We start from the raw sequence: 24,217 nt of genomic DNA on the forward strand, positions 1-24,217 counted from the left end.
TAAAGACGGTGAACGCTTCCAGGAAAAAAGTTTTGTCACGAAATAAATTATATATATTTTTTTATTTTATTCGACTTCGTAACAGTTCTATTCCGCTTTCGTTGAAGTAAATAATTTAAAAAATAATGATTTATTTATTGATTTCAACCAAAACTACAAACTGCTGAAAATATGGTAAATTAATTAAAATAATAATAATAGGGCTATAGCGGAAAATGTATCTTAAAATCTGTTTTTGAGGGAAAATTTAAGTAGCATTATGATTATAATATATATAAAAAAAAGACTAAAAAATATCATGTGACACAACTTTTAAGAGGTTGATGAAATATTCCACTTGACACTTGACATGATACTATCGCAGTAGATTTGGAGATATTTTACAGAAGAAATTTATTTGTATTATTATCTATTATTATGTACCGTCATTATATATCAATCACAACTTTCTTTTGAAGTTATATTAAATAACCCTTAAAGGGTCAGTAAAAATACATCGCTTCCATTTTGAATAGAGAAAATACACAAACAATACAGTTCAATGAGCCTTTAAAATATTTTCAATATATATTTGGCTGGTAATAAAGTCCTGTTTTGTAAATGTAGGCAGTTTATTTTAATGACGAATAAAACGTAGTCAATCGATTAAAAAAAGGAAAAGAACAAACCTTAAATTCGTATTTATTATTTTCAAAAGTCAGTTGTAAAACTTAATAATAGTAAGTAATATAAGAAATAAAAAAGACACAAACTTGTGTTTAAAAAATAAGTAAAGACTTTCTTTTGATCGTCGAGAAAAGAAATGTGTCACCTGCCGAAACCCGGGATCGAACCAGGGACCTTCAGATCTTCAGTCTGACGCTCTCCCAACTGAGCTATTTCGGCGGATGAGATCTGGGCATGGAAATAATCATTTTATAGTTCGCGACTGAGACGTCTTAAATTTGAGTTAAGTTAGTAATAGTTATTTGTAAAGCTTTCTAGACCAGGGTCAGTCACATACATACATGTGTCTGCAAGATAGATGTAATGACTATGGTCGACCTTTCAATATACAAAACGTTATCAATATCAAACGTCATATACGTCACATGGCGAAGTTACTTTAATAAAATAAAATAAACACCGTAAACCTCAGCAAGTCATTCAACTTTACCCGAACAAGAATCCCAGACGTGTGTCTGTATCACCACTAGATGGCAGTAGAAGCGCAGCCGTGTTTTATTATTGGCTGCGGTTCATTCTTTAACCATAAACGTCATCATTCACTCACTGGTTTATAAACATCTCTTCTTGTTGTTTTTTTTTTTTAGAGTTTTTTTTATATTAAATCAGTGTACTTGCTGTAATATACATTTTTCTTATCCATCTATCTATCTATCTATCTATCTATCTATCTATCTATCTATCTATCTATCTATCTATCTATCTATCTATCTATCTATCTATCTATCTATCTATCTATCTATCTATCTATCTATCTATCTATCTATCTATCTATCTATCTATCTATCTATCTATCTATCTATCTATCTATCTATCTATCTATCTATCTCTCTATCTATCCATTTCTCTCTCTCTCTCTCTCTCTCTCTCTCTCTCTCTCTCTATTTATCTATCTATCTATCCATCTATCTATCTATTAGGATGTCGTTTACTTGCGTCTGATTGGTCAATCTGCTGGATGCGGGTCTAAAATAAGTGGAAGGTCAAAATCGTCCCGAAAGGCAAATTAAATTATAGTACGAATAAGAATAGACGCGAGTTTCATTTTATTTAATCTCTACATACATCCATGTAAAAACCACCCACTGATTCGTTCGTGGGTCCCTCAGGGGCCACGTTATATAACTGTTACTTCTGTACGGGGCCACCAAGCAAAATAGAAAGACAAAAGGGAAAACTTTGCAAAAAATGCAATGTATAATAATAATAAAAAGGATATTAAAAAAATAAAAAGATTTAGATGTAATTTGATTTGTATTTAAATATCCTTAAGAATAATGACATTATTATATTTCTTGTATTTCATAACGACAACAGCATTAATCTAATACACAATTGAATCATATAATAAAGCCAATAAGATAAAGTTGCGTTATATTCATACAATATCGATTCATATTATAAAACATTTTCACTGGTAAAAAAAAAGGTGACTTAAGTCATTGAGGGTTTTAAAGACCATGGACGGAGCTAAGATCCTGATTTGAGTGAGTTCACGAGCAGAAACCTTCATCTGTCTCAGCCAGTATCACTCGTGTTTCCCACAGATTACGACGGCAGCTCCGGATTAAACCCGAACAATACAACACCACCCACCCGTCAGCCAATCGTCTCCATGTTTGTCTCCCCCCCGATGAAGTTCTGCAGTGATGCAGTGCTGTCCTTCTATTAGTCATACTGTAGCGCTGCCAGCTTCCATCTCTCCGCCCGACGCTCTCCTCCACATCTATCTCTCTATTTATTCTTCACTCAGGTTTTTCTTTTTTTTTGTTCTCCTGCTTCCCTGCAAGGTGACTTTTCTTCCTTCCCAGACGCTGCCGTGGAAGGCCGGAGTTGGGATGGAGAAGATGAGAAGGATGCAGATGAGCTGCAGAAGGACGAGGAGATGAGAGACAAGGTGGACGAGATAAGATGATGGAGACGAATGCACTTTGGGATTCAGTGCAGAAACACACTCAGGATGATTTGCTCAACTGATCTCACGAGAACCAGACTGAACCAGATCAATTATAAATAGATATGTTGTGCGCGTTGAGTTTTACTTTGATGCGAGTTACTCAATATAATGTGCAAAAAAGTAGTTTGACTGAAATTTGATGTGCCCATTATTTTTATTTTTATTATTTATATTATTTTATTTAAAAAAATAAAAGACTGTTCATATTATAAACATAATGTTTACCCAACACATAAATAACATTGTATAACATTGATAAAAAATGAAGAAAATACCATAATTTGTAATTTGTAATTAGTTGAAAACTGTTTGATTATCGTTAAAAATTGTTTGTTTTTAGTTGAAAATTATTGGATTATAGTTTAGAAATGTTGATTATAGTTGAAAATTGTTTGATTTCAGTTGAAAATTGTTTGATTACAGTTGAAAATTGTTTGATTATAGTTTAAAATTGTTTGATTACAGTTGAAAAATGGTTGATTATAGTTGAAAATTGTTTGATTAGTTGAAATTGTTTGATTAAAGTTGAAAATTGTTTGATTTCAGTTGAAAATTGTTTGATTACAGTTGAAAATGGTTTGATTATAGTTGAAAATTGTTTGATTATAGTTGAAAATTGTTTGATTACAGTTGAAAATTGTTTGATTATAGTTGTATAGTTATAAAAATGGGAATATTTGTATTCTCAGTGTGGTGAGTCCAACTGTGTAAAAAAAAAGGTGCTTTTGTTATTCACGCTCATCAAACAAACAATAATTACGACACTGAACGCTCACTTCACTTCCTGTGAGGTCAAGCAAACACCAAGAGAGTTCGTCTGAGATAAGTGTCTTTTTAATACAGATCCTTGTTCTATACAATAACACGTTATATAAAGCTATGCCAGCGCTAATATTCCTCTATTCACAGGGTCGTTCATGTACGTTACAGAATACACGGATCACACAAATAGGATTACACACATCTTTGTAACATGAACTCAAATGTCACGATGGCTGTTCGTCTGTCCTGCAGATGTAGTGAGAATAAATTAAATTCACATTCAAACGAGACCATAAGTTAATATATACATCCCTGAAAAAATGCACACGAACAAACGGGAAAATATCGACTTCCGTTTTTCCGGGGGAGTGTGTAAAAGGGGGCCGAGGACGAGGAGCCCCAGGGGCCAAAATAGCTCTCCGCGTATATTTCGAGTCGTTACAAAAAGTGTAGCGTAAATATCTAGAGGTGTAAATCCGAACACAACATTGAAAAGGACAACAGTGAGTCGTTGGTAAAGAACGGTAAGATTTCAGGTGAGACATGAGACGCCCTGAGGAGACAGAGAGACACGGATTGATTCAACGTCCAGAAGTGGTTCCTACTCTGAGGTGTTCCCTGCGTGTCTGACACACATCCTCGCCAGTGTTGAGGCGAAACCACACTCGTCGTGGACCTGCAGTGAAAACATCGAGTGAGTCGTTCCTTACAAAATATTGCCCTTTTTACGTCCGTTTAAAAAGATGAAGTAGGTATTTTTTACATATAGATACAACGCTTTCGTTTTTCAGCTTTCGGCCGTCACTCGCCGATTCGAAAAGTCTCCCCCCTTCCGTCAAGTACAAATAGAAAAAAAAAAAAGCGACAATTCTGTGTTTCACATTCTCTTTGCTCACATCCTCGGGTCATTGCTTTGATCATTGCTTGAAAGTTATTGCACATATTTATAACAACAAATATATCTTCTTTCTCACACACACCAAAAAAAAAAAGCCTCTCCTGCAAAACCAACCAACCCTTCGCTCTCCAACCTGATCCTGCAAGTCAAGAAGATGAAATGTTTACTTCCTGGTAAAGTTTCTTCTTTGAAAAATGCTGTAAACTTCTTCTATCATCATCATCGTCGGTTTGCAAACACACACACGTGTGCGAAAGCTTCCTCTTCTGACGCATCTTGTAAACGCACATTCAGCACCATAAGAATATATTACTAAATCAATTAAGGCCGTAAATTAACACCTAAAAGACGATACAAACTAGTCAAGAGAGTTCACGCTGAGAATATCTGTGCAGGTAGACGTGGATGTGCTTTCACAGGAGATGACGATAGTGCCGGCCAGTCGCACTTGTGGGAAGTGTGGTCTGTGCATACGGGCATGCACATGCTAGACTAAAGTGCACACGGGAGCGGCTGTGTATACATTTGTTATGGACGTGTGGCGCATTATCGTTACCGGCCGTAGGATACGGAGGCGATCCTGCTGCGCCGCTAATGAGTTTGTAGATTCCAATCCGTGGAAAGTGTGTCAGGAAGTGGAATAATAAAGGTCTTTGTACAGAAAAGCTGCTTTAATAGGAGCCCGGGACTCACCTGTCGTCACATCTGCATGGAAGCAGAGGACACGGGGATTCGTAGTGACATTTGCTTCTCGTCATTTTCTTCACACTTGAGAATAAACCTCGTGTTCCAATTTACGGCTAAATGCATCCCAGATCGTCGGCAAAAAAACGAAGAACCACTTCTCACTCCCTCACCGCCTCGGTGAGACATCGATCGGTGCCGTCGCTCGCCTCCACGCGCTGCTTGCGGCTCTTCCTCTTGCCCCCGCCGTCCACCCAGGAGTTGTGAATTACCGTACCCCCGCTGGGAGTGGGGTCCACCTGCAAGAGAGACACCACCCGCTTCTTCACACGTGTTTTCAGTGCCCGTCGCAATTTCTGTCTCGTGAAAGCATAGAGGAGAGGATGGAATATGGTAGTTCCGTAAGCCATTGCCAAAAACCACATGCGGATTCGCACGAGGCCATCGCTCGGACCCAAACACAGAATCAGTACATTTACTGCTGACAAGGGGGCCCAGCATCCCAGGAAGGTGGATATGATGATGAGAGACATTTTTAAGACGCGGCGCTGACGTTCCCTCCGGTCCCTGTGGCGTCGCACGGCTCGCCTCAGGGCGATGATTGCAGAGACGGAGGCTTGGACTCCCATAGAGGAGGCTGGCAGGGGTGAGGTGGCGTGGGTGGGATTTGAGGTTGATGCCGGGGTTGGAGACGCCGGAGTAGCCGGTGTTGTGGCGATTGGGGTGGTAGCTGCCGTGCTGACGGTGGTGACGGTCGCGCCGCTGTCGGACATTGTCTGTGGCAATGGGGAGAGGGCTGGGGCGGATGTTGGCGTCGGGGTAGAGGGGGGCATCAGGGGAGGGTGGCTCTGGTTTTGGTTGGAGGGAGCAATGTCTGTCGGCAAGGTGAGGTCCTTTCGCTTCCACCTTTTACAGCGTATCCTGCATGTGGAGTCCTTTTTGCGAGAACCTCTCATCATGTGGGAGCCGATGCGGATATTGAGAGCCTGCAAAATCTTGGAGTACGTGAAGAGCATGACGACGACAGCGATAAAGAAGCATGGGACTTGAAGTAACAAGTGGTAATACATGGCCAGGCCTGTATAATATCCCTGACCGCCAACGCAGAGGAGGGTCCTGTTCTGCCACACTGGTGGAATGTTGTGGGATTCAGGCGACGGAGATGTAGAAGGTAAAAAAGTGGGAGATAAAGAAGAAAAATAGGCTGTCGCTCCAGTTGTAACGCCAGAGTCATGATTCTGTCCCTCCTGGTCATCGTCCCAACTCTCCTCAGAAGTCGATGAAAAGAAGTCACCCTCTAGAAAGGGCAGAAAGAAAACGGCCAGGGACACGGCCCACACAGCTGCCAGGAGTAGTGCTGCCCGCCGAGGGGTCAAGAGGCGACTGGCTGGACGTACCGAGATGTCGTATCTGTCCAAACTGATTACCAGTACGTTGACCGCAGTAGCCACACTTGTGAAGGTGACGCAGGCCTCGTGAAAGCAGCACAGCGTAGCAAGGCTGCCAAGTCCACTTCCATTAGCCGGTAACAAGATCACAGCTACTGTCAGAGGCAGGCAGAGAACACAGACTAATATGTCCAGCACATGAAGGTTGACTGTGACCAAGTTGCTGACAGAATCCACCAAATTGGACTGGGCACAGTATAGCACGAGCACAGTCAGATTGCTACTGAAACCCAAAACCAACTCTAGTATCAGCACAGTGGTCAAAGAAATCTGGAATCCCAGCGGGTAGGGTGTGCTCCAGCCCTCCTCCATCCCGCCCCCGCCCCCTCCATCTTGCAGGCTTACCCCCTGACCATCGCTGGTCTCCAGGAGGTCACGATAGCCTTCGGTCTCCATTGACACCAACGTGCTCCGTCACACATAGCAACAGAGGCAGCGATGCCACACCATGCTCTGTCTTCCCCTGACCTTCAGACGTACAACACCGATGACGGCTAGGAAATCTGAAAAAGAGAAACAAAAGAAAAATCTATTAACACAGGAAACAAGAGGAACAGGTGAAACAGTTTTGTGTGATAACAGATGGATGTTGTCAAATATCTGCAAGCTGTTCCTGACCCTGGTGTCATGAATCCTCAGCCAAAACATTATTTAAAGCGAATTGATACAGAGATACACCGGCTTAGAAATCAATGTAGGTTAGATTATCAAACTAAGCACTTCCTGTTAACAACTTTGATTCGACTTTAGTGTGAACTGCACTTTACAGTCTTATTTAATCCTTTCATTGATCTGTATGTGTCGGCCTCTGTGCAACGTTTGTAATCTTTTTTTCCCAATGAAACCCTCTCAAGAAATTAATAAAGTACTATCCATCTGTCCTACCTGCCTGTCCTAGCTACCTGCCTGCCTGCCTGCCTGCCTGCCTGCCTGCCTGCCTGCCTACCTGCCTGCCTACCTACGTACCTACCTACCTACCTACGTACCTACCTACCTACCTATCTACCTATCTACCTACCTACGTATCTACCTACCTACGTACCTACCTACCAACCTACCAACTTACCTACCTATCTACCTATCTACCTACCTACGTATCTACCTACCTACGTACCTACCTACCTACCTACCTACCTACGTACCTACCTACCTACGTACCTACCTACCTGCCTACCTACCTACTGTTCATACATACCTACCTACCTATTTACGGGGGTGAGAGAACACGAAAGAGCAGCCGAGTGTGTGTGCAAAAAAAACAATATTTCTAACCGTTTCAGTTGTAGACACATTTTAAAACAAAAGCCAAGCCGTTATAGCCGATTTGTTTCAAGATGTGATGAAGATGCTTCTGGAAAGCAGATGCAACTGTTTGTTTTTTTTGGTAACTGATTCCTTCACATCCCAATATAAACGTCAACTGCTGTTCATCCCGTGCAACGACAGCAGAAGACGTGTCAAAGACGTGGCCGGGCTGCCCGGGAGACCGTGGGGGGATTGTCAACATCGCATGCTGAGGGTGGCAGCAGTTAATAGTTCTCACTGGGAGACGTAATGAAGATGAATGGATCAATGATACGCGGACAGTGGCAGAGAAAAGACAAAGCAATCAGAAAAAGAGAAGCTTCTCAGAAACCCCTCCCTCCCTCGTCTTTTCTCCGCTTCATCCCTCACATGGTTGTTCTTTCTTTCCTATCTGTTCCTGCTGGTTTTGTTTGTTCCACTCCGACATAATCCGCGACACAAAAGCACACATGTGTTTTCTCCGTGGCCCTGATGGCTTTCATCCACCCCACTTCAGATCCATCACCTGCTTTATTTACTTTTCTCTTTACATTTCAGCCTCTCTATATAGGCCCCCCTCTATATGTCAGGACCCCCCGATTCTTCAGGATCTGCCTTTAATCCACTAATGGTTTTCATGTGTTCGAGCTGAAGCTGCAGTATCGATTCAAATCTCCACGCCAATCTAAGTAGTCGAGGCGAGAAACCACAAATACTCTTATTCATCATCTGCAGCTCTTCATATATAAATTAATATAAGCTGTATATATATATTGAAGGGTGAAGGTCAACTCTATTCAGTCAAGGGAAAGGGGGCAGCAGAAGACACCCATGAAAATTAAGAAATTGTCCAATTTTGTGAGAATAAACCATATTAAATACAAACTGGAGGTTGTTTTCAAGAATGTAAACTACTTTTTTTTTTATTGTAAGGGGCTGAATACCCCTTCAACAAATAGGGTCGACTATGTCTACTCTTGATGCTATTTAAACCATATTTAATATACATTATTTTCCAGAACCAATCAGCAAGTAGAAGATCCATAATTCACCTGAATTTATAATCTTTTCTCCTTCCCTTTGTCACTCAACATTCTCGCTTGTGTAAATATAAAGTATTAATAACATAGAATTTGTATTATAAAATGCAAAAAATCAAAGATAAGATTTTCTTTCCAGGTAACTCCTTGTACTATGTCTCTTAAAAATGACCACAAAAGTGCATTGACGCTTTTCGAGTGAGTCCTCCAGGCGTCAAAAACAACATTACGCTAGGCCGACTTTCAAAGATGAAGGATCTGCAATACATTTAGTTTGTTTTTGTTTGGAGCGTTAAAAAAAAACATAAACAGGCCTAGCTTGTTTACTATGTTGTGTTTAGCGCTTTCTCTTTACAGTTAACTTTATTTTTCTCACGATTGAGTCATTAAATAAGCGTTTATCCGACATCAGTCGTGTCAGAAACAAAAGTTATTAAACAGTGACAACAGCCACAGTTTAAAATGTAAGTAAGTAAGTAAGTAAGTAAGTAATATTTATTTATATAGTGCTTTTCGAGACCAGGGTCACAAAGCGCTTAAACAATCAAAACAATACTCAAAAAAGTACATACTCTAAAGATCAAGATAATACTGAGAACAACAAAGGAGTCCGAGAAATTCAAGGAAAAGCCTGAACAAATAGAAACGTCTTAAGATGTTTCTTAAAGGAGTCAGTAGATCCATCAAGCGCAAAGAGAAAATGTGGCCCCTGAGGAAATGCAATGTTCTATTGAAAGGTTCCTGCTCAGTGGTTCTTGCTCAGACCGAAGAAAGTGTCTGTTTTTAAAATGTCACCCAGTCACAAGCTATTGTTTGTTGCAGCTTAATAAATATTATTCAGCGTAAGTTATGAATAAGTGACACAATCAGACACTTGAGTCGCTGCGAACACTCAGTCCTTTGTCGTGTGAACCGGAGAATGTTCAGGAGCCACATTCGAACTAAACAATGTTGAAGTTTTTTAACATTTTTAGAATAACATCATCTAAATAATTCCTCTGTTCCTGCAGCCCTTCCTTTATTCATCAAGTTTATCATCAACAAGCACAGGGCGCGACCAACTGACGGCTGTCACGGACTTGACGGAGGTTTTATGAAAACATGTTGTTTTGTGCTGCTGACACTTTACAGATCCTGCTGCCCGAGATATTTTTCTCTGCTGGCTGCTCGTTGACAGCCTGTCAGCCAGATTTTAGGGGGGAAACAGCAGGGACACACTGTTTTTAGATCTTTTCTTTTCATGTCCGTTTGCTTTTGCAGGGAGCAAGAAATAAAGAGTTACCTGAAAATCTTTAAAAGCTGTGTAAACTACACATCTGATGAAGATCATAACACACGTATCTTGAAACTACTACGAGGAAGATGAACGTCTCAGTAAAGTGTGTAAAATGTTTTCCCCACAGGACGGTCTCAGTTCTGCACAACGTTTAATTACCGAATTTTCCGCACTATTAGGCACCGGATTATAAGGCGCACCTTCAATGTGAATGGCCTATTTTAGTAGTGTTTTCATAAATAGATTATAAGGCGCATAGAATAAAAGATCCAGTAAAACGTTTGACTGGGGTTACGTTGTGCATCCACTAGATAAAGCTGTGCTAAAGGGAATGTCAACAAAACAGTCAGATAAAGTCAAACTTTATTAAGTGTTCTAACAACTCCGTTCACTACCATTGTAACGATGTTCAAATGTTGTTTAAAAGGCTTCAAGCAGCAGCGCGTGAGACTGGTGTTGTGAGCAGACAAATGTTGAGTGAGCAGCAGTGAAGTTGAGCGCGTGTATGACAGCTAGAGCGCACGTATATGACATGTTGAACGCACGTGTATGACTGGTTGAGCGCGCAGCAGAGTGATTTTGAGTGTACAACCACCAAGACACACTCGCTCAAAACGGTGGCAGTAACATCACTCCATAGACGACCGGCATGATGTGAAGTGCGTCGTAAATCCCACCCCGTGATGACGCAATGACGTCATCCCGCCTGCGTGTCGCTCAGTCGGCACAGAGTCATGAAATTGTTTGTAAACAAGTCACCCACCAGGTAATGTTCATATATACTGTATGTATATATATATATATATATTTTTTATTTTTTTTATTATCGCTTTTATTATTTATTTTTTCCTTGCACTTTATTTTTTTCAACTGTGCTGTTGTAAAAGTGTGTTTCCCCTCTGGGGATGAATAAACATTTTCTATTCTATTCTATTCTATATAAGGCTCTCTGGATTCTAAGGTGCACTGTTGCTTTTTAGAAAATGAAAGGCTTTTAAGTGCGCCTTATAGTGCGGAAAATACGGTAGATTAATCCGGCCAGATGTCAAACAATCAGCTGTTTTGATTGACAGCTGGCTGAACCTATTCAACCTTTAGGCGCTCCAACTCAATGGGCGGATCTTATGACAAAGAAAGTGTACCATTGGTTCGTTTCCTAACACAAATGGGGGGTCTGGTCCAATAAGACAGACCTCCCTGAACATTGTTTTCTGTGACCGTGCCTGGTAAATAAAGTTGAGAATTTACTTATATTAACAGGATAAAATGTCAAATTTAAAGTCAGTAAACCATTTTATATTAAAAAGGAACACACACACATATGCACATGCACGCACACACACAAATGCACACGCACACACACACACACAGATCCTCCTGTAACCGACACTGGACTTGTTAAAGAAAATGATGCCCCTCACTCGACAGGAGTTCTAACACGTGTAACTTCCAGACCATCGGAGCTGTCGGCGGAGCAGGTGGGAAATGAAGCAGAAACCTTTTATTAAATCTGGCAGACTGTTGAGACTCGCTGGAAAGTGTTTGTTTCTGAGCCCTCCTGACTCCAGATGGGAAGAAAGCTGCAGCTTTTAAAAACGGCATTCGGTCTTTTTCCGCTGGTCACAAAGCATCTCAAACCATTATTAAAAAAGAAAATGTTTTTACATGAAGGAACAAAAGAAAAGCTTGATTTTGGGTGGTTTTAATTGTTTCCCCTATAAATAAATATTCACAGTAAACTATTTATTATATTAGTCAATAATAGTTTATTCAAAAACAAACAAACAACAAAAATTCTACTGTAATTCTCTATTTTCTACCACTAAATGATCAGGTCGTAGTAGTGGGGTTAATGGGGGTGACCTATCCCAGCTACTCCGGGTGAGAGGCGCGGACACCGGTTTAATTTAACATTTAAAATATTTAGATGATATTCGATTTTGTACTTAAATAAAATTGATGTTTTTTTAAATATTAAATTATTTTCGAGGATTATTGACTTCAATCATTTAAAATTAAATCATTTTAATAATTTGCTTTTTTACACATAGAGTTTGTTATTCTGATTCCAATTTAACAAACGTTCCAAAATTGTAAAATTTAGATTTTGGTGGGCCTTTAAAACCAATATAAAACCTTCTGGAATAACAGTGCCACCATTTTTTTTTAATTTAACCCTTGTGTTATCTCAGGAATAATGGTTTTCGGGCCTTCGGGTCACCTTGACCCAGAGATAACACAAGGGTTAAAAGTTAAAATTAAATTCGGAAAATGTATTTTTGAATTATCGGAATAAGAATAGCAACAAGAAATGTACAACTATATGTAAAGGAAATTATGTTAAAAGTAAATTATTTGAAAACAATTAACACATTCCATGTACAAATTACTTTATTCAATTATTCAATAAAAACAAATGGCTGGCGCTTTAAAAAACTTTGCTTAAGGAATGAAGAACGTGCATTTAAACGTTCCATTTAAAAAACAACAACTTCACTTTACTTGTTCACAACATTTAATTAGTTTAATATCCAGCCATCTTTTAAAAACCAGATCAGCTGTTTTGATTGACAGCTCGCTGCTTTGTCAAAGGGAGCTTATGACTAAGAAAGTGGAGAATTGGTTCATTTTCCGTTGTTTTCTGTGACCGTGTCGTTTCAATAAAGTTGTGAATGTACTTAACGGAATCAAATATTAATATAAAAATGTTCGACTGAGTGAACCGATGACGTCTCATCACTCTCTGGACACAAAACATCTCGACTTTGATCGATTCCTTGTCAAACAGTTAAAATGTCAAAATGTCAGGACGAGAAAGAAACCGTCGTCAACATCCCGACGCTGGGATGTGATATTCAGAAAGACAGGGATCATGGCATTTGGAGGCGTGAAGCGTGGACGCAGCAGCGACTCTGACTCACTCGCTGATGTCCGCAGCGACGCAATCAATCCAAGCCTTATATTCTGGCGACAGCAGGTGAGCGAAGCGGCGCCGCCGGCGTCTTCCCGGCAACACACGCCACGGGCCCGGGCGAGCGCAACGTCTCCGTCGTCTGCGGCGACAGTTTTGTGATTCCGACGCAAATAAACCTCCTCGCTTACATAAGGCAGAGGAGCGATCGTCAGGGTGATTTACCGACATGAACAAACATGAACCTCATGATGTCCACACGCCCACACAGCAGCCCACGTCGCTCCTGCTTCCATATGCTCGCTGCTGCTGCTGCACCAGCCGTGGACTGTGAGGAGGTGGACTTCAAAATGGAAGGATCTGGAGAGAAAGATGGATGTTGGACGACAGTAAAGAGTTGTGCGTTGATGATTATGAAGCATCTCTGTGATGAGCCGTCCTACACACTCTGGCGCGCGCTCACCACGTACATCTACGACCATGTATTTGTGTGTGAGCTACAAGCTGTTGACTCCATCATGTGATGGCATGATACTAGCAGTGAGATAGATTATTTAGACATGTTCACACATACAAAAACATACACATATTGCATGCAAAATGCCACAAGCACACACAGACACACATAAGCATGCATGCACACACACAAACATACAGGCAAACATACACACACTTACACCAGTTACAAGCAAACATGGATGGATGGATACAACTTTATTGATGCACACACAAACACACACACATATGCCCACACACACAAACAATGCACAAACACACAGAAAAAGTGACACACGAGCACATTCGCGCACAATGCAAAGCACACAAACACAACGCACACAAACAATGTGCAACACACATATACAAAAAAACACACATATTGCATGTAGAATGCCACAAGCACACACAGACACACATTAGATGGATGGATGGATGGATGGATGGATGGATGGATGGATGGATGGATGGATGGACGGACGGACGGACGGACGGACGGACGGACGGAAGGATGGATGGATGGATGGATGGACGGACGGACGGACGGACGGACAGATGGATGGAAGGATGGACGGACGGACGGACGGACGGACGGATGGATGGATGGAAGGATGGACGGACGGACGGACGGATGGATGGATGGACGGATGGACGGATGGACGGACGGACGGATGGATGGATAAAACTTTAGTGACGCACAATGCAAAACGCATGAAAAAACATCCAAGCCTACACGTTAACACACAAACGAACATTAAGCAAAACACACAAAATAAAATCGCTACACAAAAACACAATGCAAAAAAACAAAAGCGCAACACCAAAAAACAAAATACAAAGCACACAAAACCCCAACACAAACACACATAGGCACAACACATACACACATAAGCAACAATTATAAGCACAACACATACACACACATAAGCAAAAGACATACACACATATAATCAAAACACATACACACATATAATCAATACACATAAGCACAACACATACACACACACATAAGCAAAACACATACACACATATAATCAATACACATAAGCACAACACATACACACATATAATCAAAACACATAAGCACAACACATACACACATATAATCAAAACACATAAGCACAACACATACACACATATAATCAAAACACATAAGCACAACACATACACACATATAATCAATACACATAAGCACAACACATACACACATATAATCAAAACACATAAGCACAACACATACACACACATTAGCACAACACACTCAAACATCTTCTTCTCAGAAACTCATTACGTGACTCAAGTTCGTCTAAAAGCAGCTCCGTACGACATTTATACAACATTTCCTGTGACGATTGTTCTCATGTCGAGCAGCTCGAGGCTTCAAGGAAGAAAAAAACATATCAACTAGAAGATCTTTTGTGCGTTTGTGTCCACCAACCCTGGCCTCACACTCTTGTCCCACGAGAAAGAAACCATTGGTTCAAACCTAAGAGGGGCTCGTCCAATCAGAGGCACCGTCACAACTATATTTACGAGATGATTAAATGAAACATTATTTAATCGCGATTAATCGAACTGAATCCACCATAAGTGTCAACATAGAGCAGCAGGACTAAAGAAACTAAAATAACCGGTTGAATAAAGTGGAAAAAAAAAAAGGTTGAACGAGTGATTAAAAAAATGATGGGTTGGAAGAGGATCTCCATCGAACCAGAGGTGAGTTATCATCAGATCATGGCGTCCGTGTGATGCACGTGTCCGCCGGGTGTGTGACATCATCACCGTGTGACAGCAGCTCCCTCCGTCGATACCATCCTTCAAGACGCTCTGACGTCTCTCTCTGGGAACATCTCGCCGGCGTTCAATACCCGCTGATCACGCGGCACAATCACGGCGAGAGACGCTTCCTTCTGGACACGACAATCATGGCTTAATTGTTTAGTTTGAAACAATACGAGCTGATGAAGCGATTAAGATGATTTTAGCTCCGGCTTCTCGTTATCGCACTTGATTGTCCTGCCATTGATCTCCTGCGTCCTGGTGAGTCTCTCTGAGCTTCTGCGTCTTTACCGCGAACAACAGTTTGTTACAATGATAGAAACCTGTGTTCTCCGCTGGGTTTACTCCGGGTACTCCGGGTCCGGAGACCTCACAATATACATGCACACACAAACACACGAATACACACAAGTACGGAAAAGAGCAAAAACACGCACAACACATTGTCACACAGGCACAACACACACAGAGACAAACAAAAAAACACATTAATTTGCACACACAACACAAAACACACAGGCACTACACAAATAAAGGCACACAAACTCACACTCGTATGCAGATGCACACTCACTCAAACATGCACAACCCAAAAACACACACACAACGCAAAACACACACAAATGTAAACATGTAAAACTCACAAGCTTCAAACACAAAGAGACTCACACACAACACATGGGCAGAACAGAGACAGAGACACACAAGCACGCACAAACAAAGTAACACAAATTAATTTGCACAAACACAACACACAAAGAGGCACACACATTCACAAATGAATGAAAGCACACTCGCACAAGCGTAAAAATCAAATAGAGGCACACAAACGCACACTCGTATGCAGATGCACACTCATTCAAACATGTAAACCCACGAAGACACACACAACGCAAAACACACACAAATGCACACACACACACATAGACATTTAAAACACACAAGCTACAAACACAAAGAGGCTCACACACACAACACATGGGCAGAACAGAGACAGAGACACACAAGCATGCACACATGCACAAACAAAGTAACACACATTAATTTGCACAAACACAAAACACACACACACACCACACACACTTGCAAATGAATGAAAGCACACATACACAAGCGTAAAAATCAAATAGAGTTACACAAACTCACACTAGTATGCATTTTCACACTCATTCAAACATGCACAACCCACAAAGACACAAACAACGCAAAAAACACATAAACATGCACACACAAATGCACACAAACACATAAACATGAAAAAACACAAGTTACAAACACAAAGAGGCTCACACACACAACACATGGGCACAACACGACACACAAGCGCGCACACATGCACAAACAAAGTAACACATATTAATTTGCACACACAACACAAAATACACAGGCACAACACGCAAAGAGGCACACAAACACACTGGCAAATGAACAAAAGCACACACACACACAAAAGCGTAAAAATCGAATAAAGGCACACAAATGCACACTCATTCAAACATGCACAACCCACAAGAACACACACAAACATGCAAACACAAATATAAACATGCAAAAAACACAAGCTTCAAACATAAAGAGGCTCACACAAAACACAAAAACACATGGGCACAACACAGACACACACACAACCCAAAACACACACACGGAAACACCCCTGTGTCCTCCAGCTATTGCCCCAAGTAGCTGGGACAGACTCCAGCCCAGACAAGTTAAACCAGTGAAAAATGACAACATAATACTACTACTAATAATACAACTATTTTTGTATTAAATTAAGATCTGAAAACTGCTGAGTATAAAAAGTTTCCTTCTAAGCATCGTTACAAAAGACCTGTGGCTCGTCTTCACAAAGACACACTTAACAAACAGGTCGTTGTTGTCTACACACTACACATTACACACACAACATCCTTCACTGAACTCAATAAAATGTTTTGTGATGAAGATGTTGCCACTTCCCGTTGAGAGCTCGTGCTTAAGTTGTGTACTTTGTACGAGTGGACGGTGAGGAAGGATGAATGGAATCCAGACCCTTACACACTTACACAAGTACACAAGTACACACACACATCCATGCACAACGTACACCTGTACAATACACACGCAAGCATTCAAAAACACAACACAAACAAACACACTCAAATACATACACACGCACCACACAAGCGCAAACACACACACACACACAAGCATTCACACACAAGCACCACACAAATATACACACAATACACACACAAAAAAGCATGGACACACACACTTATGTACGACACCTATGACCCAAACTATATTAAAGCATACATGTAGCATAACTTCGAAGCACTCCTTAACCCATGATATACAATGTCCCATAATGCACTGCGTCAGTATTTACGATTCCATTATGTGGCGCAGCAGTGTTCGTTCACACCAAACGCTATTTGGTTGACGTTTGCGCTGCTCGCACCCGATTGGTCGGTTGGTTTTTATAGCAACTTCCTGTCGTGTCCGAAGTCACATGTAAAGACGCTGGAGCTGGTGATTCAAAATGGCGGATCAGAGTCAGAATTTAATCTTTATTTACAGAAAAAAATAGGTTATCGTCACAAAAATAGAGCATTTGAAGCACTTTTAGCTGACTTTCATTTCTATTTATGTGCCAAAGCGAGTTCCCTCCATTTTCTCCCACATGATCCCGAAAAAAATGAATAAATAATACATAAGAATGAATAAACAAAATGACTTTTTGAAAAACATCGGCCTTGTCGATGACCCGACGACCATAAATATGACATTCTAAGAGTCGCTCTTGAAACACGTGTGTGTGAAGTGTGTGTGTGTGTGTGTGTGTGTGTGAGGTGTGATCGATATTTTCTTGGATACACACTTGAAACGTGACGCGTGTGTGACAGCGAGCAGACTCGCGGCCATCCATCACCGCGGCTCCTGCTCATGAAACCAAACACCAGCTCCGGAGTCGTCAGAGTTTGACGCTGACACTTCATTTTCTCCCACAAACGGCTTCAAAGCGTCTCTAAAAATACTCGCCGACTGAAACACGCGTGACCCACATGTGTGGGAACTCGGAAGAAAGAAAGAAAAAAGAGAGGATCTGGAGTTGGAGCTAATGCTACTGCTAATCGTTATGCTAATCCTAATGCCTATTTTGCTAATTAAATAACATCAAAATAATGTATATGTTCATGAATCCATTCAAGTCACAAAAGTTGCTTCTCTACGTCTCATGAGCAAAACACTGTTACCTTAAGTGCAGTTGTGTTGTTGTGCAATTGTGTAGTTGTGTAGCTGTGTAGTGATGCTAACATATGTAAGTATGTAAGAGGATGAAAAATAGTCATAACAAGGAGCTTCAAAACAATTTTTCTTCTTCCTTTCTTCCTTCTCGTCCTCAGTTTCTTCTGCCTCATCTACCATGTCTTTTACTCACTCTCCTCCTTCTCCTCCTCTTCTTCTATTTACCTGTTCTATCTCTTCATTTCCATGCCCTCATCTTCTTCTCTTCCTCTTACACTTCTTCACCTCCTCTTCACTCTTCTTCTTTACTCCTCCTTCTCCTTTTCTTCTTCCCCCTACGCTTCTACTTATTCATCCTACTTCTATTTTCTCTCTCCCTCTTCCATTTGTTTTACCTATCACTCCTTCTTTATCTCCTTTTTATTCATCTCTTCACAACTAGTCCCTTTTCTCCCTAATTCTATTTTCATCTTCCTCTTCTCTTTTTTCTTCCTCTTACAAGTTGTCTTCTGTTCCTCCTTTTTATTCTTCTTCTTGACTACTTCTCCTTATTCTTCCTCCACTTCCTTTCCCTCATCCCTTTCTACCATTTCCCACTCTTACACTTCTTCTTTTACTTCTTTTTATTCTTCTTGTTGTTTTTTCTCATCTTCTTCTGTCATTTCTTCCCCTTAAACATTTCCTTATTTTCTCCCTCTTTTTACTTTTATATTTTTTTCTACAACTAATTCTTATCCTCCTCCTCACCATCTTTTTTCTTTTTCATCACTGCTCCCTCGACCTCAGCCTCCTCCTCTCCCAGCTCTTCTTTTTCTCGATCCACCACTTTTCAACTCATTCTTTCTGGTTGCTCTGCCTTCTTTCTCCTCCTGTTTTCTTCTTCTTCTTCTTCTTCTTCTTCTTCTGCTCCCATTTTTCTCTTTTACTTCATCTTCATATCTTTCTGACCATCATTTTCTTTTATCTGCGCTCTTTGCTTTTCTGATTTATTTTCCCTCCATCTCTTCCTCCTCCTCTTCCTCCTACTTTCTCTCCGTCCGTCAACAGTGACGTGTTACCATCGTTCATATATATTTAAAGAACGTCTCTTTACGAGCGTCTATGATCTGATACGTGATTCATTTGAAGGCGAAAATGAAATAACGAAAAGCAGGATTACGGTGTAAAGAAAATTAAATTTTAGGGATTAGAAGAAGACGGGATGAGCCCTCCACACTATAGAATTGTCCATCTAAAAATAGAAAAGTGATTAATGCAGCGCGACGAGAACTTTAACAGCCCATGTGATCTTTTTCTTCCACCGCATATTGCTGTAGACGTTTGAGTCTGTTCATCAGTGTAACGACTTCCTGTGACTCAATTATGCTGTAATTATTGTGTAACGGTGCCCGTCGACTCATAGATAAACTGCTTTCCTGAAGGTCACTCAGAAGGTCTCCAAGCCTCAGATGTTGATCTAAGAAGATCAAGGTTCCTCGTTTCTTTATCTCGTCCTGCTTTTGTCTCGTGACAGAACTTGACAGTTTGACGCAAGGTCCGGGGGCAGATTATGGCCCACAAATGGATTTTATATGGCCAGCAAAATGAAATGTGAAAAATTTATTTTTTTGCTGTTGTTGATTTAAGTGCGTCTTAAACTTCTCTATTGTGTCATCAGTGTCTGTTTGTACAAAACTCTCTTTTCATTGAAATATTTACATAAAAAATTATCTTAAACTCTCTTTCTGGAGATTAAATCTTCTTTACAATAATCACACCCACTCTGCTGTGGCTGGTCAAGCATTGATTGTTTATCACCACGCGTCATTAATCCCGGGCCGTCACCGCCTCCAAGGGACTCGTTGTATAAACAAAGCAGGGGCAGGATTACTGGCTGGCTGGAGGAGGAGTCAACCCATTATTACGTCAATATAAACTCTCGTAGCCTCTCATTCGCCCAGATTTCAACAGCAGAGAATTGTATATAGTTATAACTTCAAAAACTCCTTTTAACGCCGGAATAAAACATGTTTTCTGTCCAGAGAGAGTTTAAAGACTTCACACTATTCACATTCTTTTTTTGAAATATAACACTTGTATCTGTTGATCTTTAACCTTGACATTTTGTTGTTATAAAATAAGTACATTTTCTATCTATATTGACCCCACACAGTCACTGAAAACAACTTTCGTGAAGGTCCAGACGACAAGTTAGGAAATTAACCGATGGACTACTTTCTTCGTCATAAGGTCCACCTATTGAGTCGGAGCACTCAAAGATCCCATCGGATCGGCCAGCTGTCAATCAAAACAGCTGATTCTGGGAGACGAAATGTTGTCATCATCGCGCCATTTATGAGCTAACGTTACGACTTAAAAGTGATTTACCGTCGGCAGATGTTTCGAATTGTTCGAGTCCAAACGCTCTCTATGAATCTGCGAGGAGAACTCAGGAAGGTGTTGAGTGACTTTGACGGGACACGAGGATGGAGGGGGGGGGGAACTGACGATGTTTTCGCTCCGGCGCTCGGCGGAGAAAATCCATCGTGGAGCTACTTTCATTAGCATCTTATTAAACACGAGAGCAGCGCGGTCGCCCCGAAAAAAAGAAACAACACGATTGAGCGAAAGAGAAGAAAAGTCATTTATAATCCTTCATTGAGCAGAAGTCAGGCACGCAATCTGTCCATTCACATGTAAATGACTGAAGAATTCACCAGATATGTTAATTCCCTGATTAAAAAACACGCGTGAACTTGGAGGAAAAAAAATGGAGGATTTGAAATGCATGAGTTTTTTTTTGGTGAACCCCGTTATTGAGATGATCAAAGGGGGGTGGAGGGGGGGGGGGGTTACACTCGTGTGTCGCGCCCATGTGACAGCAGCACATCAACAACCGACGGGAGAAAAGAATGGGCTATTTCGGGCAAAGACAAGTCTAGATGCCAGCGATTGTTTCCACGTGTTCTATTCACAGGACCGGATCGTTCCAGAATAAACTATTGAAGCGTGTTTTTTTTTGGTCGAGGAGCCCGAGCGAGCCGTTAAAAGAACCGAAGGTCTGATGGGAGAAAGTGTTGAACTTACCAGTTGCAAAGTGGGAAATTCCCTTGAACATCCCACTGCAGGTGCCGTGGATCCACTCCGGCAGCTCCTTCAGGACGGCCGCCTGTCAGCCCCAAAAAATAAAAAACGTGACCAGAATAATTCCCCTCCGTTTTTTTTTTTCCCCCCATCAATATTACAGCAGTATGTGTGGTGGTGGTGGTGGTGGAGGGGGGGGGGGTGAGAAAAAAAGGAGGGGGAGGTACACCTTAAAGGGCTGCGGAGACAGCGGGCGGATCACAGGTAGTTGTTTCCATCTTCTCCTGAAGACACTTGTACTGCATCCCACACACCGGACCGGACTGTCGCTCCATCCCAGCCGCCGATACGCTGATCTGCAGAGGGGTGTGTGTGTGTGTGTGTGTGTGTGTGTGTGTGTGTGTGTGGGAAGGGGAGGAGACAGGGCTGCAGGAGTGCGGGGAGGGAAGGGGATGGGGAAGCTCTCACAAGGACGACCTGAGATTCCTCAAGGGTGAACGCTGTTGAAATTCAAGCAGTTTTGACAATCGCCGGCTCCTCTCAAAAAACACAAAAAAACAAAACACCTCGGCGTCCCTTTCCCTGTAGAAGAAACAGAATTATCTTTTAAGAACAGGCGAGATGGTATCGCTCCGGAGGAGGATTTACGACGCCCGGGAACCTCTTGAAACCAAAAAAAAAGAGAAAAGGGGGGGATTGTGGTGCTGCTGTGCCTCGTGTCAGGGTAATACAATTAGAATGTACGGTGCCCCCCCCCCCCCTCGCACCCCCCAAGGGCGAATGACTACACAAACACTGTGGTTGTATTTTTGTTTTTCTGATGGTTGTTTACCCTTCAGGGGCCACAGTAATCGTGGCTAAATCTGTCCGGCGGCAAAATAGAAGACAAACACAAATAATAATAATACGCTTGTTTCAAACTGAGCTACTTTTTCATTTTTATAATCACGTTTGTTCGCTGCTGAACCGACGGAAGGACTTCAGGTCTAAGATTGTGTTGTAATTGAACCGTTGAAGATTTGTTCTTATCGTACATATCAGCCGTTTATATGGTCCAGTAGAAACTTTGATTTTTTAAAAATGTATCTTTGGTTTTGTTTTTACTAATGTGTTGATTTAAGTGTGTCTTAAATACATGTTGGACTCTATTGTATCATCAGTGTAAAATATTTACGATAGAAAATGTGCTTAAGCACTGAAAACACTGTTTTTCTGGAGATCAAATCTTGTTTACCATAACCCCGCCCACTCTGCTGTGATTGGTCAAACAACAAGGTGTTGTCACCACAAAGTGTCCACCTCCAAGTAACTCGTCGTATAAACAAAGCGGGGCAAGGAGAGGTGAAGCCATTATTCCGTTATAATGGACTCCGCTCTCGTAACCTCTCATTTGCCGAGGTTAACCCTTGTTTTACCTCAAGGTCAAAGTGACTGAGATTGGAAAACAAATGTGTTTGAGGGATCCCTTGTGTTTGCCCCGGGGTCAAGGTGAACGCCCTCCCTCACAATTTGTTTTCAGGCCACCGGGTCACTTTGACCGAGAGAAAACCTTTTGAATATTTTCATAGTTTGATATTCTCATTGTTTTAATTTAAAAAATTTTAAATTCGTAAAAGTTTTAAATTCAACATCGAAATGTTGCCATACTAGTGTGGCCATATTATATTGAATTTAATAGGAAACAAAAAAAGTTAATTTTTAATTAGTGTTATTAGTATATCAAAATCATTCAGTTTGAAAATATTAAAGTTTTTTAATAAAGAATATATAAATTAAAAAAATGTTTACTTTTCAATGTGTAGACACAATATAATTATTGAAAAAAAATATATATATATATATATTCTTGCTTAAAAAACAACAACATTTCAATAAAATAATATAAATTTCAACATTTGAAATGCTAAATGAAACAGTTCAATATTCTCTTTCATGCACAACTTCATCATCATTTTATATAGTTCGATCTCGTTTTCTGACGATAACATTTCAATTACAATTACAATTACTAAAAGCATCTTTCAGAATTCAACGTCTAGAACTTTCCTTTCTTCCTCCGTTCTTCTCTCAAACCCACGTAAACCAACAGGTTCTGATGTCGACGGCTCCACTGGCTCATGATAAACACGAAGAGAGCAGCTCCGTACAGTAAAATATAAAATCAAATTTTTTTATTCTGTCGCACATTTATCTACGAGGACAGTTTTGAAGAGCAGGACTGATAATACCGAAGGACACCTCGGGTTCAGGCGGTTAGCTGCCTGTCAACGCGGTTCATGTGGGAGCCACGACAGTATTAATGGCAAAATCCATACGCCGGCTAAAAATAGAAGGAAAAAAATACAAACAGCCATTATCCTGTCTTGTCACGTCACTGCCGCCCCCCCCCCCCCCCCCCCCCCCCCCGGACCACCAGGTCCCAGAACAGAGCTGCAGTTAGTCGTGGAGAGCCAGGTCTGTGTATGAACAGACGGATATAAACGATGATCAATAGGTTCCCGTCTTGCAGTGTGTGACTGGATGAGCTCGGGTTGTGCGAACGTTGTTTATCCAAACATGGTACCGGAGTGAGACCACTCACTGTGACGGACAGCTGAGGGTCATCAATCAACATCGGTGTTTCTGGACGAATCCGGAGAACAAAATAGGAAAAAAGAAAAATG

General features: G+C 41.0%; 1 protein-coding gene and 1 non-coding gene across 2 annotated transcripts; both read right to left on the bottom strand.

Moving 5' to 3' along the window:
* Positions 1 to 812: 812 nt before the first annotated feature.
* trnaf-gaa (transfer RNA phenylalanine (anticodon GAA)) lies at positions 813 to 885 on the bottom strand. Its single transcript has one exon. It is a non-coding gene; the product is annotated as a tRNA-Phe (tRNA).
* Positions 886 to 3,588: 2,703 nt separating this feature from the next.
* LOC148070186 (G protein-coupled receptor 22) lies at positions 3,589 to 21,872 on the bottom strand. Its single transcript, XM_087800057.1, has 2 exons — positions 21,558 to 21,872; positions 3,589 to 6,978 (listed from the first exon to the last, which is right to left on the bottom strand). Exon 2 carries the CDS (start codon positions 6,869 to 6,871, stop codon positions 5,189 to 5,191), a length of 1,683 nt encoding a protein of 560 aa, XP_087656183.1. The 5' UTR covers positions 6,872 to 6,978; positions 21,558 to 21,872; the 3' UTR covers positions 3,589 to 5,188.
* Between the last annotated feature and the right edge of the window lie 2,345 nt (positions 21,873 to 24,217).

This window comes from Callionymus lyra, chromosome 10 (genome assembly GCF_982586985.1).
Source record: "Callionymus lyra chromosome 10, fCalLyr1.hap1.1, whole genome shotgun sequence".
Taxonomy (NCBI): domain Eukaryota; kingdom Metazoa; phylum Chordata; class Actinopteri; order Syngnathiformes; family Callionymidae; genus Callionymus; species Callionymus lyra.

What these genes read in the sequence shown, in the direction of transcription:
- LOC148070186 (XM_087800057.1), bottom strand. Translation starts at nt 6,871, where the DNA reads ATGGAGACCGAAGGCTATCGTGACCTCCTGGAGACCAGCGATGGTCAG.